General features: G+C 46.5%; 1 protein-coding gene across 1 annotated transcript; it reads left to right on the forward strand.

Annotated features, from left to right (window-relative positions):
* Window positions 1–27831, forward strand: FAM131C (family with sequence similarity 131 member C). The gene is made up of 7 exons (XM_007491657.2): window positions 1–1176; window positions 14354–14469; window positions 16122–16157; window positions 16422–16515; window positions 19488–19670; window positions 20800–20910; window positions 26542–27831. Exons 1-7 carry the CDS (start codon window positions 1155–1157, stop codon window positions 26853–26855), a joined length of 876 nt encoding a protein of 291 aa, XP_007491719.2. The 5' UTR covers window positions 1–1154; the 3' UTR covers window positions 26856–27831.
* Window positions 27832–27875: the final 44 nt, after the last annotated feature.

Consider the following 27875-nt stretch of genomic DNA (forward strand, 5'->3'; position numbering starts at 1 on the left):
AGAAAGCGACTTGGAAGAGGTGACCTTCAAACTGGACCTCCATGGTGATGGGAGGAAGGGAGTTCATTCCTGCCGCAGGGAACTCATCCTCTCTTTCCGTTCAGCTGCGGGCAGAGAGTGCCTAGGCACCCCAAGCCCTATTCCTCATCCAGTTCCTGGATGAAAGGAGGCTCGCCATTCTTGACTCCCAAGCTGCTGGCCTTCCCAGTCTAAAGCAACAGGTGTAAGGGAGCTCAGTCCTCCTCCGCCTCCTCCTCCTCCGCTGCATCTGGGAGCTAGCTAGGCTGGGGCGGAGCCCTAGCTTTCTCCTCCAGGGAGCCCTCAGGGCTTTGCCCTGGTCCCCCAGGAGCGGTCCAAATCCCACCCGAAATGCTAGCAAAAGAGGAGGGATTCAGAGAGAGCGGCAAAGAGAAGGAAGAGAAGTGGGATAGAAAAAGGAGGGAGGAAATAGCAAGTAGAAAGTGAGACAGAGCAGGGAACGAAGCAGCGCAGGGAGGGCACAGAGGAGAGGGGAACAGATTAGGGAGGGTCAGAGAGCAAAGAGGGGCAGCCAGATCGGAGAGGGACAGACCGAGCAGAGGGGTCAGACAGAAGGGAGGGGCACACAGTAGGGAGGGCACAGAGCGGAGGAAGAGGGGCATAGATCGCTGAGGGGCACACCAAGCGTAGAGAGCACAGCGTGGAGAGGGAGCGAGGCAGGGCTGCGGAGAGGGATAGAGATAGGAGAGAAGGAGGAGGGGACGTGGCTACAGCGGGCGAATCCTCCGAGGCTTCCTGCCTGGCAGGAACCGGAGGCGCTAGCCGGGCTCCCCGTGTCCTCCGCCTCCTGCTGCTGCTGCCGCCGCCGCCGCCACTGCTACTCTTCGGCGTTCCCCTTTCACCGCCCGCGCGGCTCGTGCGCCCCAGTCCCAGCCCCCGGCCTCAAACTTCCGCGGGCCCCCCAGGGAACCCGCGAGAGCGCTGAGGGAGCCCGGGGCGCGGGCGGGGTCTTGCGCCTGAGCCTGGCCCCGTTGCTCGGGCCGCCGGGCCGCCCGGAGCCGGGGCCGGGGCCAGGGCCGCGGTGGCGGTGGGGTGGCGCTGCCCGGCCCGGGAGACATGAGCGGGCATCCCTGTCCCAGACGGAAGGAGAACGGCCGTTCACCGCTCGGCCCGTGATGGGCTCCTGCGTCTCCCGAGGTGAGGGCGCTCTGAGGCTGGGGGGCTGGGGTCCGAGAAGACCTGGGCGAGTGGGGAGGGGGCAGGGGCGTAGTGACCCTCGTCGCGTCTCTTTGGGGGAAGATCTCCCGCTTCCTCTCCGCCCACCCACGGACGGGGACTTATTTCTCTCGGGCCACTAAGCACGGGGTAGCTGCCCCCTAGAGTGCCAGGATGCCTCCCTCTTCCCTTGAGCTTTCCAGGTGACAATCGGCGACTGCCACCCGGGAGCGACTGTCCAGCCTTGGAGCTGCAGCTCCCTGAGGTCCGGAGTCCCAAGGGCCTTGGCGCCCCAGGCTGGGGGAGGGCTCCAGGGAAGTCGGCATGGTGCCCGACGCAGCGGGAGTTCTCGGAGGAGAAAAGCTGAGGTCACCCCCTGCCTACAGCGGTGGGACCTCGGGGACCCACGCTGGCAGCAGTACCCAGGGCTAGTTCCCTCTGAGAAGCTTGTTTTCCCCACCCCCACCTCTTTCTGCCTCTCCCTCCTGCTCTATACACACACACACACACACACACACACACACACACACACACACACACACACACACACACACACACACACACCACACACCACACACACACCACACACACACACACCCTAAGCCCCAGTCCCTCAGTTGACCCCTTTTTCCTGGGAGTGGAGAGTACTACAAGCCTGAAAAGCTTCTTGTTCCAGCCCTTCCTCTAGGGCATGGAGGACAGCCAGGGGTAGCACGGGGTCCACTTAAGATACGGTAGTTGTGGATTCTGGTTCAGCATCTTGTCCCCGACCCCGTTGTCCCCTCTCTGATCCATCCTCCTCAAATATTCCCAAAAGTCTGATTCCCTTCCTCTTAATTCCACCTTGGAATGGTTGATCAAGGGTTAAATTGAGGACTCTCACCCAGTTCCTTCCTAGACCTCCAGTTGTCAGAAAGAAGGCAGCAGCCCTTCTCCCTCCTCTCCAACCTTAAGTCATTGGGTTTGTCTTCCTAAAAGCTCCCTTCCCTCTCTTCAAAAACACAAAAGCAGCTCCGCTCCCCCCCCCCCCAACCATTTTAGTAGCCGCTTTTGTGGCCGTCTGTGAACCCAAGAATAAGGGGAGAGGGAGGCAAGATCAAGGGACCTGGCTTGTCACAAAGCACAAAGATTGGATTTGCTGCCCCCATCCTCATGACCACATCAAAGAATCAGGGGCTTATTCTCTGGAAGCAGCCTCCAGAAGAGGGTGGGGGTGGGGGTGGGGGAGGAGAGAGAAATCTTTCCCTAAGAGCTCAAAGAGGCCCAAGCTGACTGCTGAAAGATAAGTGGAGTCCTCCACAGAGACACTGGAGGCAGTGAGATGGAGGAGATGACCTCCAAAGATCCTCGCAGCCTCTAGGAGTCTTCAAATGAGGCTCTCTTTCCCCACCTCCATTTTTTGAGCTTCCCACAGTCCAGCTGAACCAGTCATCAACTTAGTCAGTTATCAATCAATGGCAAATCACCCAGAGCAGATTAGTCTAATGCCTGCATTGTCCGGAAGGTGTTATTGCTTGGGATTGTCATCCCTGGGGTTCTGGTCAGTATAGGAGCTTCTCTAGCTTCCAGTGACCCTCCTCTCTTTCTCCTCTGCTCCTCTCCTACTCCCTTCTCTTCTCCTTCCCTCTTTTCCTCCTCACTTTCCTTCTCTCCCCCCTTCTTTTTTCTCTTCCCTTCTCCATTTTCTTCTCTTCACCATCCTCCCTTCTCCTTGCTTTCCTTTCCTCTCTCTTCCCTCTCCTTCCATTCCCATCCCTTTCCTTCCCTCTCCTCTCCTCTCCTCTCCTCTCCTCCAATTCCCTCCCCTCCCCCTCCCCACCCCTTTCCTTTGAAGCAAGGTAACAACAAGGTTTCCAGGGTAACCACATTATTGGACCAATTTCTCAGGGCCAGCTTCTGGAACCATCTTACCCTGCCCCACCCCAAACCCCACTCCTATTCTACTTATAGGTACCTTAGAAACAGATCTTTGGGGGGGCTACCATGAGGCAACAGATTCTGGAGTTGCCTCTTGGTACCTGTTCGATTCCCCCAGGGCCATTCCTAGGATATAAGATTGTTGAAGACCACTCCATGAACTCCCTTTTTTGCCATGATGTTCTTCCCAGCAAAATCTGGTTATGGTGAACAGCCTGAAGGGGCTGAAAGTCTTGTTTAAGAAGAGTGACACCTGCTTAAATCCTAAATTATATGATCTAGTCATTTTCACTTCCCTGTGCCTCAGTTTCCTCATGCATACAAAGAGGTTACTAAGACTTGTACTTATCTACCTCACCAAGCTATTAAGAGACTCAAGTGAGATGAATGCCAAGAAGCACTTTGCAAGCTTTGAAATATAAGTTGTTTTTATTTAATGATGCATCCTACAGGGCCCTGGGGATGACTCTAAAGGCAGACCAATAATTGGCTAAAGATGGACCTAGACTCACTTTTACTGACAATTGATTGACAGACTGACAATTGACACCCTCTGACAATGGAAGGACCTTCACTAAGACCTTATTGTCTGACAGACTCCTAGCCAATGAGGGAGCTAATGAGTCACTTACTGCCTCTTGGCACTAGATTGAGAACCATGAGACCTGATTTCAATTCCTGTCTCTTTCACTCACTACTGGGAGCAAATCTTTTACCACTCTGGTTTCCCTTCAGGTCCAGGTTCCACTCTAGCCTTATATATTTTGGAATGTGGCCTTGGCTTGCATTTGGCCCTTTTTTAAACAAACCCTCTCTTTCTGTCTTAGTAACAACTCTAAGACAGAAGGGCAAGGACTAGGCAGAGTTAAGTGACTTGCCCAGGGTCACGTAACTAGGAAGTGTCTTGATGCCAGATTTGAATCCAGGTACTCCTGACTTAAGACCTGGTACTCCATCCACTGTACCACCTAGCTGCCCCGACAAATCAAGTTTTTATCCTAGGTCTTCTCCCCTCAGCAAGCTCATTGCAGTTAATAACAGCCAGTTCCAGGACTGAACTAGCTGTTACCTTCTAGTTCTAACAGTCTAGGGATTATCCACACATTTCTATAGCTCCCAAATTCTCATATAAAGGATAATTGTCAAAGGAAGGCTCATTTAAGCTGACTTTCTCTTTTTACAAAGGGAGAAACTGAGGCCCGGGGAGTGGGGGAAGTGACTTGGCCAATATTACACAATGACAGTAGAATCAAGAACTCGAATGTAGGCTTTTCAAGCCCCAGTTCAATGATGTGGTTTGCCCTGTACCTCATTGCCAATCCCGTGTAAATTACTTCACCTGGGTGGGACAGGAGAGCTCTCTTTGTCCCATCCTGCTCCCCACTGTGAGTCATCTGTAAAGATGATGTGGACCTCTTCTCACAGAATGAAGTTCTTGGGCAGAACCAAGTCTAGGGATTTCTCGCACCAGATGCTGGACTTTCTGGAGGACCTGTGGCACTAGGACATTTTTGCTTTCATTTGTAGCGCAGAAACCCTACTTCCCTCTTTCTGGATGATCCACAGGGATGAGCTGCACAACCTTTTCTCTGGCTCTCTCACTCCTCTCAATGACCCCCCCCATCTTCTCACTAGCTTCCCTGTCCTCACTGAACCAGCATCCCCATATGGATCTCTCCATCCTCTCTATTGAGCCCTCATCCTCCTGACCTCCCTTCACTGACCTCTCCATTCTCCTGACTGACTACCATTACTTTCCCTATTCTTCACTGAGACCCTAAGAAAGCCCCAGGACAGGAGCTATTTTACACTGCTGTCACATTCATGGAAGGCTCAACCCAAAACCTCCTCACACACTTCAAAAGGCCTCAGGCCTGGGATTATTGAGCATCTGCATTGAACTAAAGTTTATCTCATCCCAAGTCACCCACCAGAGGCCACATACCTGCTACTGCCTGAGAAATAGGGCTGTCGGTTACCCTTCTCTGTTACCTGGGCAGAGATTCCATCCTGCCTCGAGGGTCCTCCACCCTGTGGCTGGGGGCCTTCTTTCTCCTGCTAAGACAGTTCAGGCCAAGCTTCCATGGAAGGTTCCCTGGTCTCTGGGTTACATGCTATATAGCATCGTACCATCTGCTCATAGGATGGATGCCGATGAAAGACTCTGGACCAAAAGCAAAAGCAGAGATGATTATCCAATTGTCTAACTGTGTGCCTGGATGAATGCTTGAAGTGTTGAAGGGTGTTTCCAGATACAGTTTTGTATCCCATGATAGAGAGGGCAGATGTCATGGACAATCAAAAAGCTCATAGCACATAGCTCTCTGGGAATACAAAAGTAATATTTAGTCTTGGAACACACTCTATAGTAAAAACTCTTTGATTCAGACTCCCATGATTAACATCGAATCACAGAATGCTAGCGATGAGAAGGGACTTAGAGCATCAAATGTCAGAGCTGGGAGAGGTCTTAGAACATTAAATGCCAAAACTGGGAGAATTCTTAGAACATGGAATGCCAATGGAAATAGGTCTTGATAATTGACATGTATAAAACCCAGTGGAATTGCTCGTTGGCTATGGGAGAGGGGGGTGGGAGGAAGGGAGGGAAAGAACATGAATCATGTAACCATAGAAAAATATTCTAAATTAATTAATTAAATAGATCATGGAATGCCAGATCCAGGCCTTAGAACATAGGATTTAAAAGTTGGGAGAGATCTTGGAACATGGAATGCCAGACCCAGGCCATAGAACACAGGATATCAGAGTTGGGAGAGATCTTAGAACATGGAATGCCAGACCTAGATTTTAGAACATAGGATATAAGAGTTGGGAGAGATCTTAGAACATGGAATGCCAGACCCAGGCCATAGAACACAGGATATCAGAGTTGGGAGAGATCTTAGAACATGGAATGCCAGACCTAGATTTTAGAACATAGGATATAAGAGTTGGGAGAGATCTTAGAACATGGAATGCCAGACCCAGGCCATAGAACACAGGATATCAGAGTTGGGAGAGATCTTAGAACATGGAATGCCAGATTTTAGAACATAGGATATAAGAGTTGGGAGAGATCATGGAACATGGAAAGCCAGACCCAGGCCATAGAACACAGGATATCAGAGTTGGGAGAGATCTTAGAACATGGAATGCCAGATTTTAGAACATAGGATATAAGAGTTGGGAGAGATCATGGAACATGGAAAGCCAGACCCAGGCCATAGAACACAGGATATCAGAGTTGGGAGAGATCTTAGAACATGGAATGCCAGATTTTAGAACATAAGATATAAGAGTTGGGAGAGATCTTAGAACATGGAATGCCAGACCTAGATTTTAGAACATAGATATAAGAGTTGGGAGAGATCTTAGAACATGGAATGCCAGACCCAGGCCATAGAACACAGGATATCAGAGTTGGGAGAGATCTTAGAACATGGAATGCCAGACCCAGGCCATAGAACACAGGATAAGAGTTGGGAGAGATCTTAGAACATGGAATGCCAGATTTTAGAACATAGGATATAAGAGTTGGGAGAGATCATGGAACATGGAAAGCCAGACCCAGGCCATAGAACACAGGATATCAGAGTTGGGAGAGATCTTAGAACATGGAATGCCAGATTTTAGAACATAAGATATAAGAGTTGGGAGAGATCTTAGAACATGGAATGCCAGACCTAGATTTTAGAACATAGATATAAGAGTTGGGAGAGATCTTAGAACATGGAATGCCAGACCTAAGCTTTAGAACACATGATATTGGAGTTGAAAGAGATCTTAGAATCCATCATATCAGAACTGAAAGGGTCCTTACAACCCAGAATTTCAGAGCTGAGAGGGTCCTTAAGGACACAGAATGTCAGAGGTGAGAGGGTCCTTAGAACACAGAAGGTTAAGGCTGCAAGGGCTTTAAGGATAAAGAATATCAGAACTGTGAGGGTCCTTGGGATACAGAATGTTAAAGCCAAAAGGTTCCTTAAAGCACAAAAATCAAAAGTAGAACGGAATCTTAGAATGTCAGAAACAGAAGAAACTTTAGAACGTAGAATGTCAGAATTGGGAGGGGTGGCTCTTAAAGCATGTCAGAGCTGTGAGGACTCTTAGAACCCAGAATGTTAAGGCTGGAGGGGCCTTAGGACAGAGAACATAAGGGGTGGAATAGCTCTTGGAAAACACTGTTAAAGTTGAAAGGGACTTAGAATGTCAGACCTGGGAAGACCCTGAGAACACAGAATGTGAGAGCTAGGAGGACTCTTAGAACATAGAACATCAGATTTGGGATGGATTCTAGAACATAGAATTTCAGAGATGAAAGAGGTCTTAGTGTTCCTCTCATTTTAAACAGGCCTCAAGAGCTGAAATGACTGGATAAGAATCCAGGTCTCTGATTTTGAGAATCTAGACCAGGGATGGAAATGGACTCTGGGAATGAAATAGTTTCACTATGATCAAGGGCAAGGAAATAACAGTGAGGAGGAAGGAGAAAAGAAAGAGGTATTTGCCAAACAGATGTGCAGCGTGTACGTATGACTTGGGTTGAGATCGAATGCATTTAGCTTAAGAGAATTGCCCATTCGTGAATGCTTTGGAAGCACATCCCAGCTCCAAGTCCCTCAGATGTATGGCCATTTAATCAGGTCACCTCAGGAGCTCTCCTCATCCGTATTTAATCAGCCTGCAAGGACTTCCTTTTCCCCAAGTAATCAATAATTCAGATTTGTCACAGATTCTGATTGGCTTCCCTGCCATTTCCAATTCTTTGTCCCCAGTTACTTCCAATTAGGGATTAGTGAAGAGTTCTATGAGACTTCCATTTCCCTAAAGTGAGAGGTTTGGCCTAGATCAGGGGTCAGCAAATTTCAGCCTGGAGGCTCAATCTAGCCCAGCCTATTTTTGTGTGACCAGAAGCTAAGAATGATTTTTACATTTGGAAATAAAGTTTTATTTACTTAAAAGTACAAAATACCTTGAATGTGTATATATATATACATGTGGAATTTTAAAATATTAAAATATTCCTGGATCTTCAGGAGGTACAAAAACAGACAGTGGTCAGGATTTGGTTCCTAGGCAATTGGGGGGCCCACTAGACTAGAAAATCCAATGAGCAAGACTCACCCTGCCCTTAAAGAATGTTCATCTGATGGGAGAAACCCAGTTCCTGACCTCAGGGCAGTCCTGATTTTAGCTGGGGAAACTGGACATAACGTGTACACTCTAAGAAATGCCAACAAGAACAGGGATAAACCAGTCGGGTTCTAAGTACAATTCTTTGTAACACAGACTGAATCTTCAAGGGTTGTTATGAGAGCCTTAATTCAGATTAGTCCAAGGAGACTTCTTGGGGAGGTAAATTTAAAGTGGTGTTTTAAAGGAGGTGACAGGCAGGCAAGACATCATGGAGAAGGGGGCAGAAAGGATTATGTTGTTGTTCAGTTGTTCAGGCCTGTTGGACCCTATGTGACCCAATAGTCATTGTCCATGGGGTTTTCTTGTCAACGATATTAGGATTTGTGATTTCCTTCTCCAGGGTGTCCCCAGTTGAAGAGCTGAGGCAAATATGGGGTAAGTGGCTTGCCTAGAGTCACATAGCTAGCAAGTATCTGAGGTCAGATTTGAACCCAGGTCTTCCTGACTCCAGGCCCATTGCTTTACCCATTGCACCACCAAGCTGTCTCAGAATGGGTTCTAAAAGGAGCCAAAAATAAGCTGGTGCTAACACATTAATACGTGACATTTCTATAGTTTTAAGGTCTACAAGGTGACACGCAGACAGGCATCTCTTTGGTTCTCACAGCAATGCTGTGGGGGTCAATGCTTTGGGCATTATTATCCCCATTGTATAGATGAAAAGACTGAGTGAGGCTCAGAGATGTGGCATGATTCCTCCAAGGTCATGGAGCTAGTCAGTGTGAGAAGCCAGACTTGAATGGGGATCTCTAAAAACCTAACCGATTTAGAGGGGAGGGGGTGTTAGGGAGGGGAAACGGAGGGATGGGCAGCTGCTGCTGCAGAGCACTGAGCCAAGGGTTCTGAAAAGCCATAGGAACTGCTGGTGAGCAGCACAATCCCTCTATAAATATCTCTTCTCCAGGGCTAGGGAAGATTGGTAACACCCAGGCTGTTCTCAGCCAAGCCTCCACGCCAGGCTGGGTCTCTGCACCTGTGGCAGTGACTCACCAGGCAGAGGGAGGAGGCAGGCAGCAGCCACTCTGTCTCACGTGGGGGGCTGGGGGAAGAGGAGGGCAGAGATTGGCCCCATTGAGCAGAAAGGGAGACTGAGGGCTGAGAGACAGGACTGTGATGCTGACTGGAGCTCATGGGAATGACAGAAAGGCTCATGGCCCCATTTCCCATCTGGAAAGTGGAAGTGTGGCTCTCCTTTCTTAGGATGGATGTCCTAGGAGCCATCCTGTGAGAATAATCAACATCAGAGAGCATGAGTGACCCTGAGCTTCTGGGAGGAAACAGAAAATACAGTGTAGGGGAAAGGGGCTGGCTAGGAGTGAAAAGACCAGAGTTTGGATCCTGCCTTTAGCATCTTCTCAGCACCCAGACTAATGCCTTCACTTGAGAGCTTGTTGAGTTCAATGTTCATAGTGTGACCTTGGGAAAATTACTGAACCTTTCTTGTGCCTCAGGTTACTCATTGGGAAAATCAGAGGGTAGGATGGCATGTTCCATTCAAACTGGGCTGTTTTGTGAGAGACCTGAAGGGAGGTGGGAAGGAAGATTCTCTTCATATTGTGTGACTTGGGGGATGTTTATTCTCTCTGACCCTGTGATGAGAGAGAGACAGACAGACAGACAGATAGAGAGAGACAGAGAGAGAGAGAGACAGAGGAGAAAGGGAGGAAAGAGGGGGAGAGAAGAGAGAGAGGAGAAAGGGAGAGAGAAGAGAGAGAGAGAGACAGAGAGAGAGGGAGGGAGGGAGAGAAGAGGGAGGGGAGGGAGAGAGGTGGGGGAAGAGAGAGAGAGAAGAAGGGAGAGAGAGAGAAGGGAGGGAGAGACAGAGACAGAGGGAGGGAGGGAGAGAAAGAGGCAGAGTCTAGCCAGTGACACTCCATCTCACTGACCATTCAAGAAGAGAAGGAGGCTGAAGGCACCAAAGGAAGGTTTTATCTTTGACACAGAGCAAGAAAATGTGAGGCTAGACACAAGGAGGACGTCCCCAGATGAAGGAGTCAGTATATAGTGCAACAAATACACTGAGGAAATGAATAGGGTCTCTCTTCTCTGTTTCCTTTGAAATGGAAACTGCCCACTGGGGTGCAGGGGGACCTCTGAAAGGCAGGACCTCTAAATGCTCCCAACCCATTCTCAAGACTGAATGCAATTTTTCTTCTGACTTCTTTTTTTTTTTGAGGGAAGAAAGGACAGTTATTTATTCAGTTGATGAAATTTTTTAAAAGTGCCTACTATGTGCCTGACATACTACTAAGTGTTGAGGATACAAAGAAAGGCAAGAAGCAGGCAGGAGTCCAGGAAGGGGGTCTGTTACTGAGTTAGATCTGCCAAGGAAGTCAGAGGACATGAGTTCACTACTAATACTCTGAATGACCTTACACAAGTCACTGCCCTGCTCTGGACCTCAGGTTCTTCATCAGCTAAAGAAACTGGAGGCTAAGACACCCCCCCCTTACCTTCTGTTTTAGAATCAATAGTAACTATCAATTTCAAGGCAGAAGAACAGGGGCTAGGTCATTGGGGTTAAGTGACTTGTCCAGGTCACCTAGCTAGGAAGTATCTGAGATCAAATTTGAACCCAGGACCTGCCATCTCCAGACCTGGCTCTCTAGCCACTGAGTCACCCAACTGCCCCCCAGAGCCCTTTTCATCCTAAAAGTTCAGAGCAGCCTGGAGGAGAGAATGCAGGAGGGGCTCCCTGTCTCCCAGGGGCCAGAGCAGGCCAACCCAGGGGGAGATGGCCCTGAGCTAGGCTGCTGCCCCAGTCCCCTCTCTTCATCCCTCTCAGGCTGTGTTTTTCCAATGGCCAGTGACGTGGTTCCACTTGGTCCCAGCTGGGGAAGGAGGAGCCTGTGGCTCCGCCCAAGACTGGTTCATTACCTGATGTCTCTATGGCAACCACGAGTGACATCACCAGGGCTCAAGTCCTGAGGGGGAGAGGGAGGCAGGAGGCAACCAGCTGTAGCTTGGACCCTGGAGAGGAGACACAGGACTGGGGAGGGACCAGGAAAGGCAGCAGGCTAGAAAAAGCCTGGTGGGAAGGACTGAACACTCGGCTGGCAGGCAGAGGACCTGGGGTCTCACTCTGCTAGCACCTCACTGGCTTGTGGGCAGGCTATTCCTCCTCCTGGAGCCTCAGTTTTTCCATCATTCAAATGGAACCAACCCAGGTGGCTCCTCGGATCCTTTCCTCTCCTCTCTCCCTGCTCCCCCTTCAGCACTAGGAGGCAGGGAAGAGTGTTGTCACAGGACTAACAAGGGCCCTACTTAAGAGGATTGCAGCCATTGGAGCATCTTTCAGAAGGCCTGTGCAGGGCTCATCAATATTCCTTTCATCTTTAGAGATCAGCCTCTGTGAAAGTGAGATCATAGACTAGGAGAGCCTGGAGGGCCCTTAGGACATCAAGTGCTAAAAACACGGAAGGTCAGAGCTGAGAAGAGCCTCAGAACATGGAATGTGAGACTGAGAAGAGCTTAAGAACAGGAAAAGTCAGAACCGGGAGGGATCTTAAAGTCCAGAATGCCAAAACAGAAGGGCCCTTAGAACATCCAACTGGGAGAACCCTCAGAACCCAAAATGTCAGAGCTGGGAGAACACTTAAAACATAGAACATCAAACTGGAAAGACCCTCAGAACCCAGAATGTCAGAGCTAGGAGAACACTTAGAACATGGAACATCCAACTGGAAGGATCCTCAGAACCCAGAATATCAGAGCTTGGAGAATACTTAGAACATAGAACATTCAACTGGGAGAACCCTCAGAACCCAGAATGTCTGAGCTAGGAGAGCACTTAGAACATGGAATATCCAACTGGAAGGACCCTCAGAATCCAGAAGGTCAGAGCTGGTAGAATACTTAGAATCAAGAATGTCAGAGCTGGGAAGAGCCTCAAAACACAGAATGTTAGAGCTGGGAGAGACCTTAGGGAAGAATGCTTGATTAGAGATTGTTAGATTAAAGATATGAACCTGCCACTTACCATATCACCTTTGTGTTCTTGGGCAAGTCACTAAACCTCTGGGCCTCAGTTTCCCCCTCTCTAGACTCTACCAAATGACTAAATTCCCTTTCTAGTTCTCAGTGGAGTCAGACAATCTTTTCATTTTACAAAGCAAGCAATGAAGGCCAAGAGAGGAAAAGTGACTTGCCCAGAAGATTTGAATCTGGGTCTTCTGGGTCCCATTCTAGTGGAACCTCCCCTCTTCCATACCACACTTTCTCCTGTTCAAACAAAATAAACCTATGAAGGATCTAAAGGTAGTCCCTAGTACATAGAGGCTATTTAATATATACTTGTTCCCTTCCCTAAAAGCAGCAACCTTCTAGGCTGCAGCTGACTTCTCCAAGCCAGCTGTTTCTGGCTTGTCTCTACCTCTGGCAAGCCTTCATCTCCTTCTGTTTTTCTCAGCCCCTTCATGATTCCAATCCCTGTGGTGGAGAATTTGGAGGAAATTTGATCCAGCTTAGGAAAAAAATGCATGTTGGGCTCTGCCCTGGGGCATCTAGATTGACCCTGGGGAAGGAAGACATAGCTAGATTCTGGCATGAGTCTCTCTAAGAAACCTCCTCCCTGTTCTCCCATTTGGGCATCTGTCTCGCTGTGCCCATCACTGCCCTGGGGAGCACTGGAGTGGCTCTGAGTTGAGTCCCTCCTAATGGAAGATCTTTCTGCACATTGTCAGATTTCACCTTCTTTGAATAGTAAAAAAGTAAACTGAAGTCCAGGCCTGTTGCCATATTTTCCCGTCTCAAGACGAGTCAACAGCCCAGAGAGCTGATGTGAACTTAGCTGGAATGCAGAGAAGCTTAGTGTCCAGAATGGAGGAGGTCATGGTTCTGTTCTCTTCACTGGCCAGACCAGTCTGGGATATTTTGATCTGGACATAAGGCTGTAGGAAGAACACTGGTAGCTGGAGAGCAGCAGTCCAGAGCAGGGCCACTAGGATGGGGAAGGGAAGAGAGATGATGCCAAGCCAAGACTGGTGGAAGGCACTGAGGATATTTACCCTGGAGAAGAGAACACTTAGGGGGCACTTCTCCACTCAAGGAGTTGAAATGTTGTCATGAAGAGGAAGGATTAGCTGTTTTCTTCTTGACCCAGCTGGTAGAACTAGGAACAGTTGGGTAGATGTTGCCAACAGGCATTTTGTAGCTTGATAAAGTAAGGAATTTTTTTATCTGACTTTTAGAGATTCCCAAAGGTGGAACTGACTGTGGACAGGGGGTTTCATCACATTGGAGCTCTTTAAAAAGAGATTGGATGGGGTGCAGCTAGGTTGCTCAGTGGATTGAGAGCCAGGCCTAGAGATGGGAGGTCCTGGTTTCACCTCTGGCCTCAGACACTTCCCAGCTGTGTGACCCTGGGCAAGTCACTTGACCCCCATTGCCTAGCCCTTACCATTCTTCTGCCTTGGAGCCAATTGACTCCAGTATGGAAGGTAAGGGTTATTAAAAAAATAAAATAAAAAGAGATTGGATGAGGGGCAGCTAGGTGGATTGAGAGTCAGGCCCAGAGACAGAAGGTCCTGGATGTTAATCTGGCTTCAGATACTTCCTAGCTGTGTCACTTAACCCCCATTGCCTAGTCTTTATTGATCTTCTCCTTTGGAAACAATATATAGTATTGATTCTAAGGCTGAAGGTGAGGGTTTTTTTTTTTTAGAGAGAGAGCATTTGGATAGCTATGTCAAGGATGTTGAAGCGGGGACTTCTATTCCTGCAGGGGGAGGGAGGAGAGCTCCATGATGGTGGAAGACCTTGCCCAATCCAAGATTCCATGAGTCTCTCTCCTTGAGCCTTGTCTTCTCTTTGGATGGAAATGCCACAGCAAGGTCAGGCTTCCCTGAATTCCCAGGGCAGCATTCAATGGCTCAAACCTCCTTCAAGGAAAGGTACTAAAGGAGCAGGAAGCCAGATGGGGAATTCAGACACCACCATGGGCTGCATCCCCCACCACACACATAGACACCTCTTTCTCTGCCTATAGATGCTGCCTTCCTCCGCCTCAGTCTGTTCCTTTAACTCATGCTCTTTCTCCTTCCAGAATTGTTCACAAGTGCCCACAAGGACTGCCCTTTGCCCAGGGGCATAGATTGCCCAGCCCCAGGCCTCCCTTCTGGCTGCCTTCCCTCTGATGCTCCAGACCATGTCACCAGTAAGGTAAATGACACTTCAGTGTTCTTCTATCACATACCCCAATTTGCCTATACTCCCAGGCTACACCCCAATCCCCCTTAAGGGGGACACCATTCAGAGTATGTCTGGCTCTGATCCTCTGCCAACCTTGATAATTCTGCCATTTTAGACTTCTTACATCTATGATTGAGTAATGTGCTGAAACAGCTCAAGGATCTGAGTCTGAATCCTGTTTCTGCTATGGACTTGCTTTGAGATCCGGATATCCTTATCTATAAAATGAAGTTCTGAAAAAGTTCCTGGTATGAGGAAAATACTGTACACAGTAACAGTAATATTGAGGGATGATCAACTGGGACAGATTTAGCTACTCAGTAATACAATGGTCCAAGACAATTATTTTTTTAATTAATTAATTACTTAATTAAGAATATTTTTCCATGGTTACATGATTCATGTTCTTTCCCTCCCCTCTTCCCCCCTCCCATAGCCTACATGTAATTCCACTGGGTTTTACATGTGTCATTGATCAAAAACTATTTCCGTATTATTGATATTTGTACTAGGGTGATTGCTTAGAGTCTACGTCCCCAATCATATCCCCATCAACCCATGTGATCAAGCAGCTGTTTTTTTTTCTGTGTTTTTGCTCCCACAGTTCTTTCTCTGGATGTGGATAGTTTTCTTTCTCATAAGTCCCTCAGGATTGTCCTGGATCATTGTATTGCTGCTAGTAGAGAAGTCCATTACATTCAATTGTGCCACAGTGTATCAGTCTCTGTGTAAAATGTTCTCCTTCTCCTTTCACTCTGCATTGATTCCTGGAGGTCATTCCAGTTCACATGGAATCCCTCCAGTTCATTATTCCTTTGAGCACAATAGTATTCCATCATCAACAGATACCACAATTTGTTCAGCCATTCCCCAATTGAAGGGCATCCCCTCATTTTCCATTTTTTTTTGTCACAACAAAGAGCGCAGCTATGAATATTCTTGTACAAGTCTTTTTCCTTATTATCTCTTTGGGGTACAACCCAGCAGTGGTATTGGGTCCAGGACAATTCTAAGGGACTTATGAAAAAGAATGCTTTCCACCTCCAGAGAAAGAACTGTTGGAGTCAGAATGCAGATGAAAGCAGATGATTTTTTCTTTGTTTATTTGAGTTTATGTTTTGTGTCTTGGATTTTATAAGATTACTTACTTGCAAAAATGATCAATATGGAAATATATTTTGTGTGATAATACATGTCTAATCCAGATCTAATTACCTGCCAGCACTGGGAGGGGGGGGGAGGGAGGGAGGGAGATAATTTGATCATATAAAGAGAGAAGAGACGAGATGGGACGGGACGGGACGGGACGGGAAGGGAAGGGAAGGGAAGGGAGGAGAGGAGAGGACAGGAGAGGACAGGAGAGGACAGGAGAGGACAGGAGAAGACAGGAGAGGAGAGGAGGGAGGAGAGGGGAAAGAGAGAGGAGAGAGAGAGGGAGGGAGGGAAGGTGGGAGAGAGAGAGAGAGAGAGAGAGAGAGAGAGAGAGAGAGAGCAGATGAAGGAAGAATATAAAAAGGGAGTGCACCAGGAGCTTAGGGGGACCAGGAGAAAGTGGGACTTGAGTTGTTTGATTCTCTTTTGGAATGCAGATCTACCTGAATCCTTTCTTCATCTCATTTTAGGAAAAACAAATGGATTTCTGTTGGGATCCCTGGCAGGTCAGTTGACTTGCACTGATCTCCTCCCATCAAGCCCTTGTCCCACATCTGGCCCCTTGGCATGCTGTCACCCTTCACATGGTCCCCTTTGGGTCCTGTGGGAAAATTTGGCGCATAGGGGACCTTGACCCACCAGTCCTGGGATATTCCCTCCTGGGCATCTCTCACTCTATGGCCCTGGTCCATTGGCATAGGAGAAGGCAAAGATGTGGTAGGACTAGGAGGGGTCTGCCCACTGACCCTCCTTTTCTCTTCTTCCTTCAGAAATGCTTCCGAACTCCCAATGGCTTCCTCTCTGAGTCCAAGGCTTGTTCGAGTAACTACAATGTGGCCGCCCTAGCCACCTCATCCCTGGTGGGTAAGTGACTTGAAAATTTCAGCACCTAGGACAGATGCCACAAGACTGAGTTCACCCCACCAAGGCAGACACTTACTACATGAGTAGGGAAGGGGGTGCATTGTGGAGCTGGGCTAGAAAGGAGTTTACTGGTAGACACTGTCACAGGAAGGCAATTTCCTATTTTACCTAATTATTTTTTTTACATAGGTACTAAACTCAGCTGTTTCAATTATCCTGGGAGAAAGCTACACTGAGTGTTAAACTCAACTTTTTCTGGCTCCCTCTAAATTTTGTTGCCTAGACCAAAGGTCCAGATGACCCACCCTATGGATGGTTCTGTACAGACTCTTGAGTAGATCTGCTGCTTTCCCTCCTCCTCCACCAGATACCCTAGAAGGTCCAGGAAGCTGGCCCTCCAAGAATCAAGTCAACAGTAATTTATCAAATCTCTACAATGTGCCAGGCACTGTGCTAAGAGGGTAAAGGAAAAGGATATGGGCATTTCATGCAGAGGCAAAGACAGGGAGGCATATATGAACCACTTTTTAGCTTTGGGGAGGAAGAAGAGGAGCTGGGCCCACCAGGACACAGATCACATGCCTAGGAGTCCTGAGAGACAGTCTTCCATCTTTCCAAAACATGAACCAGACTCATTCCTGCTGCTATCCTTTGCTCATGCCATTTTCTCTGCCTGGGATGTCCTCTTCATTATCCTTTATCTATCTATTCTTAAAGGCTAAGTTTAAGCTCTGCCTCAACTCCCTTCAACACCAGAAATTTCTCCCTTTTCTAAAAGAAAATGTGGTATGATATAAAGGACCTTGGATGGAAGAGCTAGACTGGAATCCAAGCCATTCTTCCTCCTACCTATGTAACCTTGGGCAAATCACTCTACCCATCATGAACTTCAATTTTGCATCTTTAAAATGGAGCAATTGGACTTAATAATTTCTAAGGTCCCTTCCAGTCTTAAGTCTATAAATCCATACAGAACTAGCTGTCTATTGTGTTCAAAAAATTGCATGAGGGTCCATTGATAGGCACTGTGGCCAATTATGCAATAAACTATGATAAAAACTCACTTATTATGCATAAAGCATGAACTCACTGCATAGAACATCAGTGAGTCTCAAGCTATAGTTTCAGTAACATTTTTTTAAAAATTATTTTTTATTTTTTTAAAATATTTTTCCATGGTTACATAATTCATTTTCTCTCCCTCCCCTCTTCTCTTCCCCCACCCAGAGCCAACAAGCAATTCCACTGAGTTATACAAATGTTATCATTTGATACCTGTTTCCATATTATTCATTTTTGTAATAGAGCAATCTTTTACAACCAAACTTCCAAATCCTATACCCATATAAGCAAGTGATGCCATATGTTTTTCTTCTGTATTTCTGCTCCCACAGTTCATTACCTTGATGTGGAGAGCATTCTTTCTCATTAGTCCTTCGGGAATTTCCTGGATTATTGCATTGTTACTAGTAGTAAAGTTCATTACATTGGATAGTTCCACAGTGTTTCACTTTCTGTGTACAATGTTCACTTAGTTCTTCTCATTTCACTCTTCATCAGTTCATGGAGATTCTTCCAGTTCATATAGAAATCCTCCAGTTTATCATTCCTTATAACACAATAGTATTCCATCACCATTATATACCACAATTTGTTCAGCTTTTCCCCAACTGAGGGACACCCCCTCATTTCCAATTTTTTTGCCACCACAAAGAGTGCGGTTATGAATATTTTGTACAATTCTTTTTTATTATCTCTTTGGGGTACAAACCTAGTAGTGGTATTGCTGTACCAAAAGACATGCATTATTTTTAAATCCTTTGAGCATAATTCCAAATTGCCTTCCAGAATGGTTGGATCAATTCATAACTTGACCAACAGTGTAATAGTGTTGCAATTTTACCACCTCCTCTATAGTAGGATTCTGGTTTTTAATCCATTCTGCTATCCGATTCCATTTTATGGATGAATTCATCCCATTCCCATTCAGAGTTATGATTACTAACTGTTTATTGCCCTCCATCTTATTTTCCCCTTTTGGTCCCCTTTCATTCTGTTCCTCCTTGCCAGTGTTTTGCTTTTTATCACACACACCCACTTCCCCCCTCCCTCCAATTAACTCCCTCTGCCCTTTTCTTAGTCCCCTTCTACTTCTCTGTAGGGTAAGATATAATTCTATACCCTGATGAGTATATTTGTTTTTCCTCTCTGAGTCAGTTATGATGAGAGTAAGGTTTAAGCACAGCTTCTCTGCTTTACTCAGTCATCTTGGCTTCACCCCCAAAACTTCCTCATCAGTTTCAGTAACCTTCTACGGGGTCTATTGTCCATTGTTGGGGACAATAGAATTTCGAAAAGTAAATAAGGGAAGATGATAATTTACAGACAAAAGAACAGATGGCAGATGGGTAAGACTCATCAGGTAAAACAAAACATTAGCCAGTGAACACCAGACCTGTAGCTGATATTTCAAGCTGTAAATCTGCAGACAGGCAAGGCAGGAACTAACCAGATAATAGTAGGGCTACAATTGGTGTCTCAGCTTGATTTTACAAACTCTAGCTATTTCTGTGACCTACTCATCTTAATTAAATGGTGGACGAAAGTTAAGCCAGAAATTCTCTTATTACACTACTCTACCTGGTCTAGTATTACACACACAACATTTTTGGCATTTTTTGATGGTGGTACAAGGAATATTGCCATATAGAATCAAGAACTCTGGTTATGAGGGTAGGAAACCTGGGTTTAAATTCTACTTCTGGTGCTTACAACCTCTATATGACTTGGAATAAATCGTCTCCTCTCCCTGGATCTCAATTTCCTCATTTGTTAAATGAGGGGCTGGGACTACATAGCCTTTGAGATCTTTGTAATTTCACACCTGTGATCCATGATCAAGTGGGCATCAATGGACATAGGTGAGTATAGGAGGGAGGGAGACAACTGACTCAACTTTTCTACATGTCCAGGTGTGGTACAAAGCATCAAGGACCACATCACGAAGCCAACAGCCATGGCCAGGGGCCGAGTGGCCCACCTGATCGAGTGGAAGGGCTGGAATGCCCAGCAGTCTGGCTGGGACCCATCTCCAGCAGAGGAGGAACATTATAGCTACCTACCTGATGAGCTGAGGGAGGCCCGATTTGCTGCAGGTCAGTGGAAACAGGGCAAGGAGGCTGAAGCCAAGGGGCAAAGGACTTGAATGAGGACTAGTACCAGGTCAAGGCTCTATGAAGCCTGAGATGGCATTGTTATTCAGTTTTTTCAGTTGTACCTGACTCTTTGTGCCCCATTTGGATTGTTGTTGTTGTTGTTGTTTTTGCAGAGATACTAGAGTAGTTTGCCATTTCCTTCTCCAGCTCATTTTATAGATGAGGAAACTAAAACCAACAAGGTTAAGTGACTTGTTCAGGGTCACATAGATAGGAAGTATGTGAGGCTAGATTTGAATTCAGGAAGGCGAGTCTTCCTGAGTATAGTCCTGGCATTCAATGCCCTGGATAAGATCAAATGACCTGTATTCAAATCCTGCCTCTCTCATCTGCTTTGATCTTGACACTTCACTTTCATCAGCCTTGCTTTTCTTATCTACCAAATGAGAATAATTATAACTAAGCTACTAATCTTACAGTATTGTTGGGAAGCAAATGCTTTGTAAATTTTACACTACAGAAATGTCAGTGATTATTATTTGGTGATACTAGATCATTAGATAGACTACAGATCATTTGATGGATGTAAGTTTTTGTATGGGCATAGGATGGACATCCTTAAGATGAAAAGTAGACCATCAGATGCACATAGTATCTTTGGGTGAGTGAGTACTAGTCCACTGAATGAGCATAATATCATCAAGTGGGCATTGAACAACTATAAGGACACAAGATCATCATGTAGGCATAGGGTTGTTAGGTGGGCATTGAACCATGAGTATGGTTGGAATAGGAATTTTTCTAAGTACTAAATCATTGAATCAGAGTAACATCATTAGATGGCCATAGGTGGGCATTGCACCATGGGTGTAATTTCAATAGGATTTTTGCTGGACACTGGATCATTGAATCATTGGGTGGGCATTGGATCATGGGGTAGATATAGGATTGCTAAGTGGGCATTGGACCATTGAGTGGGCTTAGGATCATTTGACAGGCAGGGGAAAGAATCTAGGGAGATAGCTGTCTACTATTCTCCCTCCATTGAACCTCCCCATTGCAGGTACCAGGGGAACCTGGGACAGCATCTACCACCACCACCAATTCTGGTCTCTCTTTCTCAATACAGGGGTTGCTGAACAGTTTGCCATCACAGAAGCCACATTGAGTGCCTGGTCCTCAATAGAAGATGAGGAGATGTGCCAGGGAGAGAGTTCCCAGGATGTCATCCCACTGCAGGGTATGTTCCCCTGGGTGGGGGAGAGGGAACCAAAGAAGAGAAGATGGATGATTACTTTGATTTAATTCAGAAAGGATTGATTAAGTGCCTTCTATGTGCCAGGCACTGGGCTAAGTCATGACCAGACAAAAATGAGACAGCCTTTGTCCTCAAGGAGCTCACATTCTACTGGAGGATGGGGGGTTGGGGGGGTGGAAATGATATGTACATAGACAAGTAAATATAAAATACATAACAGATGGTATGGAATAATTTTAACCCCTATTATCTTCCCTCTTAGAATCAGTACTATATATTGGTTCTAAAGCAGAAGAGTGGAAAGGGCTAAGCAATGGGGATTCAGTGACTTGCCCAGGATAGAAACTAGAGACGAGAAAGTGTCTGAAAACAAATTTTAACCCAGGACCTCCCATCTCTGAGACTGGCTCTATATCCACTGAGCTACCTAGCTGCCCCCTGCGGAATCATTTTGTGATGGAGAGATCATAGTTATGGGGTTCAGAACAGTATGTGGCTTTTGAGCTGCCCCCAGACTGGGATGAAACCTGTGCAAATTCTTAGGAGATGGCAATGGCATATCCTGCTGCTGATACACCTTGCCCATACTGTGTGCATGCTAATTTGCATGAGGATAACTTGGTCAGTTCAGATGGAATGGAGGGAGCATGCCAGGAAACAATGTGTAGACAGCCTGGAAAGGGAAGTTAGAGCCAAATTGTGGAGGGCATTAAATGCCCAGGAGTCCGAGGAGTTAATATTTTTCATCTGGACGGAATACAGGGCCATTGAAGCTTCTTTCTTTTTCTTTTTCTTTTTAAATTTTATTCAATTGATTAAGAAAGTTTTTCCATGGTTACATGATTCATGTTCCTTCCCTCCCCTCCTCCCACCCCCCTCCTGTAGCCAACAAACAATTCCACTGGGTTTTACATGTGTTATTCACCAAGACCTATTTCCATATTATTGATATTTGTACCAGGGTGATCGCTTGGAGTCTACATCCCCAGTCATATCCCCACCGACCCATGTGATCAAGCAGTTGTTTTTCTTCTCTGTTTCTGCTCCCTCAGTTCTTCCTCTGGATGGGGATAGTGTTCTTTCTTATAAGTCCCTCAGAATTGTCCTGGGTCATTGAATTGCTGCTAGTAGAGAAGTCCATTACATTCAATTGTGCCACAGTGTATCAGTCTCTGTGTACAATGTTCTCCTGCTTCTGCTCTTTTCACTCTGCATCAATTCCTGGAGGTCGTTCCAATTCACATGGAATTCTTCCAGTTCATTATTCCTTTGGGCACAATAGTATTCCATCACCAACACATACCACAATTTGTTCAGCCATTCCCCAATTGAAGGGCATCCCCTCATTTTCCAATTTTTTTTTGCCACAACAAAGAGTGCAACTATGAATATTCTTGTACAAGTCTTTTTCATTATTATCTCTTTGGGGTACAAACCCAGCAGTGCTATGGCAGTCTTTTAGCACCCTTTGGGCATAGTTCCAAATTGCCCTCCAGAATGGTTGTATCAATTCACAACTCCACCAGCAATGCATTAGTGTCCCAATTTTGCCACATCCCCTCTAATATTTATTACTTTCCTTTGCCATCATGATAGCCAATCTTCTAGGTGTAAGGTGGTACCGCAGATTTGTTTTGATTTGAATTTCTCTAATTATAAGAGATTTAGAACACTTCTTCATGTGCTTATTGATAGTTTTTATTTACCTGAAAATTGTCTATTCATGTCCCTTGCCCATTTATCAATTTGGGAATGGCTTGCTTTTTTTGTACAATTGATTTAGCTCCCAATATATTTGAGTAATTAGACCTTTGTCAGAGATTTTTGTTATAAAGATTTTCCCCCAATTTGTTGCTTCCTTTTTAAATTTGGTTGCATTGGTTTTGTTTGTACGACACTTCTTAAATTTAATATAATCAAAATTATTTATTTTACATTTTGTAATTTTTTCTCTCTTGCGTGGTCTTAAAATCCTTTGCCAAAGATCTGACAGATATACTATTCTGTGTTCACCTGATTTACTTAGTTTCCTTCTTTATATTCGTCATTCACCCATTCTGAATTTATCTTGGTGTAGGGTGTGAGATGTCAATCTAAACCTAATCTCTCCCATACTGTTTTCCAATTTTCCCAGCAGTTTTTGTCAAATAGTGGATTTTTGTCCCTAAAACTGGAATCTTTGAGTTCATCATAGACTGTCTTGCTGAGGTCATTTACTCCAAGTCTATTCCACTGATCCTCCCTTCTGTCTCTTAGCCAGCACCATATTATTTTGATGACCACTGCTTTATAGTACTGTTTAAATCTAGTACTTCCCCCCTCCTTCACATTTTTTCCTATTATTTCCCTTGATATTCTTGATCTCTTGTTCTTCCAAATGAACTTTGTTGTAGTTTTTTCTATGTCAGGAAAAAAGTTTCTTGGTAGTTTGATAGGTATGGCACTAAATAAGTAAATTAATTTGGGTAGGATGGTCATTTTATTATATTAGCTCATCCTACCCATGAGCATTTAATGTTTTTCCATTTGTTTATATCTAGTTTTAATTATATGGAAAGTGTTTTGTAGTTGTGTTTATATAATTCCTGTGTTTCTCTTGGCAAATAGATTCTTGAGTATTTTTTATTGGCTAGGGTGCATTGAAGCTTCTTCAGACCATATGAAGTGGTGAAAAGAGTATTGGCCTTGGATCCAGAAGGGTCTGGATTCAAATCCTGGTCTAGGCACCTACTAACTGTGTGATCTTTCTCTGAGACTCAGTTTTCTCATCTGTGAAATGGAAATAATAATGACTCCTATCCCAGTGAGGTTCTGTCAGGACCTGGTGAGATACCATGTAAAGTATTTTGCCAGCTATTGAATGTTAGCTATTGAGAGAAATCATGGGACTATGGATCATGGATTTGAAGTCAGTAGATCTGAGTTTAAATCCTGGCTCTGCTACCTACTATCTGTACAAGTTTGGGTAAATCAGTTGCCCTCCTGGGACATCAATTTTCTTATGTGTAAAACTAAGGGATTAGCCTAGCCCTTCCTTTGTCAGTGACTCAATTTCCTCAAAGATGAAATGGGAACAATATCTTGTTGGTGACTCACTATCCTCATCTATGAAATGAGAACAATAGACCATGACCCAAACACTTTACAGGATAACAGTTAGGTAGCACAGTGGATGGACTATTGGACTTGGAATTGGGAGATCTCGAATTCAGAAGTCAAACAAGGCATCAGATACTTACTCTGTGACCCTGAGCAAGCCACTTAACCTCTGTTTGCTTATTTCCTCGTCTGTAAAATGGGGGTGATGCTAATCCATCCCTCACAGGGCTGTTGTGAGAATCTAACATGCATAAAGTGGTTTGCAAGCCTTAAAACGTGATTATAATTAGTAATAATAATGAAACATGTGATAGTTAATGTGAAAAACCCATCAAACACTCAGGGAATGAATGCCCAGGCGCCTTCTTCTACGTGAAGGCTTAGAGGTCTTGTCAGAGCCTACATCCTGGTAACTACCCAGACAGATTCTCATAGTCCCTTCCCCAAGCCCCAAGCCCTGATAGACAGACAGTCTCTGGGAGTCACTCACTGGGTCTTAAAAACCCCATCCCCCCAGGGCCAGCCCTCTGGTGACCAGCAGCTCTGGGCTGAGTGGACTCTCCCATGTTTGACGTGGTGCCAACTTGCTAAACCCTGCCAAGTCCACAGTCCACTGGCACAGCCTTGGCGAGCCCAGGGTCCCCTCCATGCCACCCTGAGGCATCAGGAGGATGACTGAAGATGATGGCAGGATGAGATTGTTGACAAGGATTTTGTCTTTAACTCTGATGTGTGTCCTCCAGCCTAATTGTCTGTGGACCTCCTCAGTAGAAGGCCCCCTTTAGGAATGGACCAGGGAGTTGGGAGAAGAAAGCTGCAGGGAGGGGCAAGACCAGCCTCAGGGCTGCTCCCTTTCATCCAGGTGCCAGTCACCAGGCAACATGGGGTCAGAAATTGCCATGAGCCACAAGCAAAGACCCTCTAGGGTTGGAGGACCAGGGCTGGTTGGGATCAGGGTGGAGAAGAGCAGAGGGGGCCTAAGTAAAGAGAGGGAGGGTGGGAGCATGGGAACATGGCCTGGGAAATGCTTTGGGACCTTCAGAATTCTTACTGACCCAGCATTACCCACCATCCCACTGCCCCTCCAGCTCCATGCTAGCAAGCAAAGCTGGGTTAGTAATAGAGCCTAGCCTCAGTCTACCTATACAGGGCATACTCTTCATGCACTCATCAGTCCAACCAAACTGGCCTCACATAGGGTCAGGGGTATTGTGAGGCTCAGAGGAGATCATGAATGTCAAATACTTTATAAACCATAACGTGCTCATTTCTTAGTATTAGTATTATACTCTCAGCTTATTATTATATTACCAGCTAGATGCGGCTCAGGGAATAGAATGCTGGATCTTGAGTCAGGAAAACCCAAGTTCAAATTTGATCTCAGACAAATTAGCTGGGTGACCTTGGACAAGTCATTTTTTACCTCTGTCTGGAAATCTCAAAACAAGACGTCATCCTGATTCAGAGGGTTTCTGGGGTGTCAATGAAAATTTCACAATGGGTCTATTGAGTTAGAGCTCGCTCCTGCCCTGGGATGGCTCAGTTTCCCTGTGTGATGCTGAGGATTCAGTTTGGATTAGGTGAGTCCAGTTTTACTGGATTCTGAAGCTTAGCATTTTTTAAATCCTTGCCTTCCATCTTAGAATCAATACCTGTATTGGTTCCCAGGCAGAAGATTCAGTAAGGGCTAGGCAATCAGGGGTAAGTGACTTGCTCAGGGTCACACAGCTAGGAAGTGTCTGAGGTCAGATTTGGACCCAGGACCTCCCATCTCCAAATCTGGCTCTCATTCCACTAAACCATATTGCTAACCCTTTAAGCTTAGGAAGTGAATGATGAAGGTAATAACTCTGTGTTAGAGAAAAGGTTCCACTCCCTCCCTATCCCTGGACAAGAAGATGTTTGCTAGAGTAATAACATCCCTCCAAGTGTAAGGAGCCCCTGATCTGCTGGCCTGGGCACCACTCCTAGAGCTGGGCACCCACACTCTGCCTCTGCTGCAGCCTCCAAAGATGAGGGATTTCCCTGGATCATCCAGGATATGTGTGTGGTGTATCTCCTTCCCTCCTCACATCACTCGATTCAGAGCCTCAGCATTTCTTCAGGGGGAGGTTCTGGGCTACCAGCCTCAAGGACAAAGGCAAACACAAGACAGCCCCTGCCCTCCAAGAGCTTCTAATGCCCTGAGATGGATAAAGCACAAGGCTATTTAAGTAGACTAAAATGTAAACTGAGGCAGGTGATAGCACATACATCTGAGAGACTGAGGGATGGCTTCATAGAGGAGTGGTACCCAAGACCAGTCTTGAAGGAGGACAAGGATTCTGAACGGTGCTGATTAGGAGGGAACGGATGTACGGGGAAAGGGGGCAATAAATAGTAGACTGCTAGTTTGAGGAGACTGGAGGAAAGGGAGGGGATCCCAGCTGAGAAATAGGGAGGCTGTGTTGGGAAAGGGGGAGCAGGGTCAGAAAGTCGAGCCCCAATGCTAATCTTCTTCCCTTTGGCTTCTAGACCTTGGGAGCATGTACCTGCAGGACAGCCTCCTGAGTGGGCCCTTGCTGGACAGCAGCCTCCAGGCCTTCTCCTCCTCACTCTCTTCATCCCTTCCTGCTCCTGGCCAGCCTGCTGAGAATTGGGACTCACCTGAGGAGCCATCCACAGTGGAGCCATGGCCTCCCAGTCCTCAAAAGCAGCAGCTGCTGCTAGAAGTGGAACCAGAAGCTGTTGAAGATCAAACCCAAGCAGAGCCCAAGACCCAGCTCCACAGTTCTCTGCGCTATGTGGACAGCAGCTCCCTGTCAGAGGATGAGGTCTTCTATAACTGAGGCTGGGCCCTAGGCTGGCACTGGGGTGGCCCAGAGAAAGACACCAGGAGAAGGAAGGAGGATAAGGGGCCCCTCCTTTCTTCACTGACCCCATTGACCTCCCTGCCCTGATGCTCATACCATACCAAGGGGTGCCAACAGGGGCCTGCTTGTCCCTATCAGCTATGGCTTGGAACCCATGGTGCATCAGAGTTCCCAATGTCTAGAGTTGAGGGCTGTAGTGCTGGACCTATGGCTCTCTTTGGGTCCTTTGACATCTTGATGGGATGAGCAAGTTAGGAAGTGGGTAGGCATGGGGCCATGGTGGAGTCACAAAGGAAGACTCCTTAGGAAACCAATTGGTGCCTCAGTTTACCCCCCTGTTCAATGGGAGCCATATCTTCCTGCCCTTTCCCTTTCCCTTTCAATTTGGGGGGTAAGACTGGACAGAAGCTGGCTCAGGGGTCTCCTCTATGCCCCCCATTCCCACTGCCTCTGACCTTCCTTAGCCTCTCCTTAGGGCCCAGCAGGATACTGAGCTCTGTGACATCAAGAGTTGTACCTGAGAAATCTTCCATGGAGGCATGGAGGGCACTTGAAGATAGCAAGTGATTGAATGGGGGGAGGGTCTGAAGCCCTGGATTTCACTCTCAGTTTCCCCCCACACCTCACACTTCTATCTGGGATAAGCTGTCTAACCCCTCCCTCCCTCAATGCTTCTTCCTGCCCCCTTCCGCCAGCCCTCCTGCTACAAGGTGGGAAACCCCTCCCCTGGCAGCTAAAGGTCCCCTCTCGTCACTGTGAGTGTCTGTCCATTCTCACACCATAGCACTTCCTGGACACCCCAGGGATTGGTTCCCAAGTTGCTGGAGAACCTTCCCTGAAGTCTCCCAACAGGGCCCCCTTGGTGGACAGTCGTCCTCTCTTTCCACTCTATCCCTCCTCTCCCCTTCCCGCCATGTTCTTGAAGACATTAAAGTGGTGGATTTGTCCTGTAGCTAGCCAGCTTGATCTCTTGGGGGTGGGGGTGGATGGGGATAA

This window comes from Monodelphis domestica, chromosome 4 (genome assembly GCF_027887165.1).
Source record: "Monodelphis domestica isolate mMonDom1 chromosome 4, mMonDom1.pri, whole genome shotgun sequence".
NCBI classification, from domain to species: Eukaryota; Metazoa; Chordata; class Mammalia; order Didelphimorphia; family Didelphidae; genus Monodelphis; species Monodelphis domestica.

Bases quoted from the DNA above. Each gene is read 5' to 3' on its own strand.
- FAM131C (XM_007491657.2), top strand. From the start codon at position 1,155: ATGGGCTCCTGCGTCTCCCGAG. The intron at 16,158-16,421 runs GTCAGTTGACTT...TTCTTCCTTCAG, and splicing joins TCTGTTGGGATCCCTGGCAG to AAATGCTTCCGAACTCCCAA. The intron at 19,671-20,799 runs GTCAGTGGAAAC...TTCTCAATACAG, and splicing joins GGAGGCCCGATTTGCTGCAG to GGGTTGCTGAACAGTTTGCC.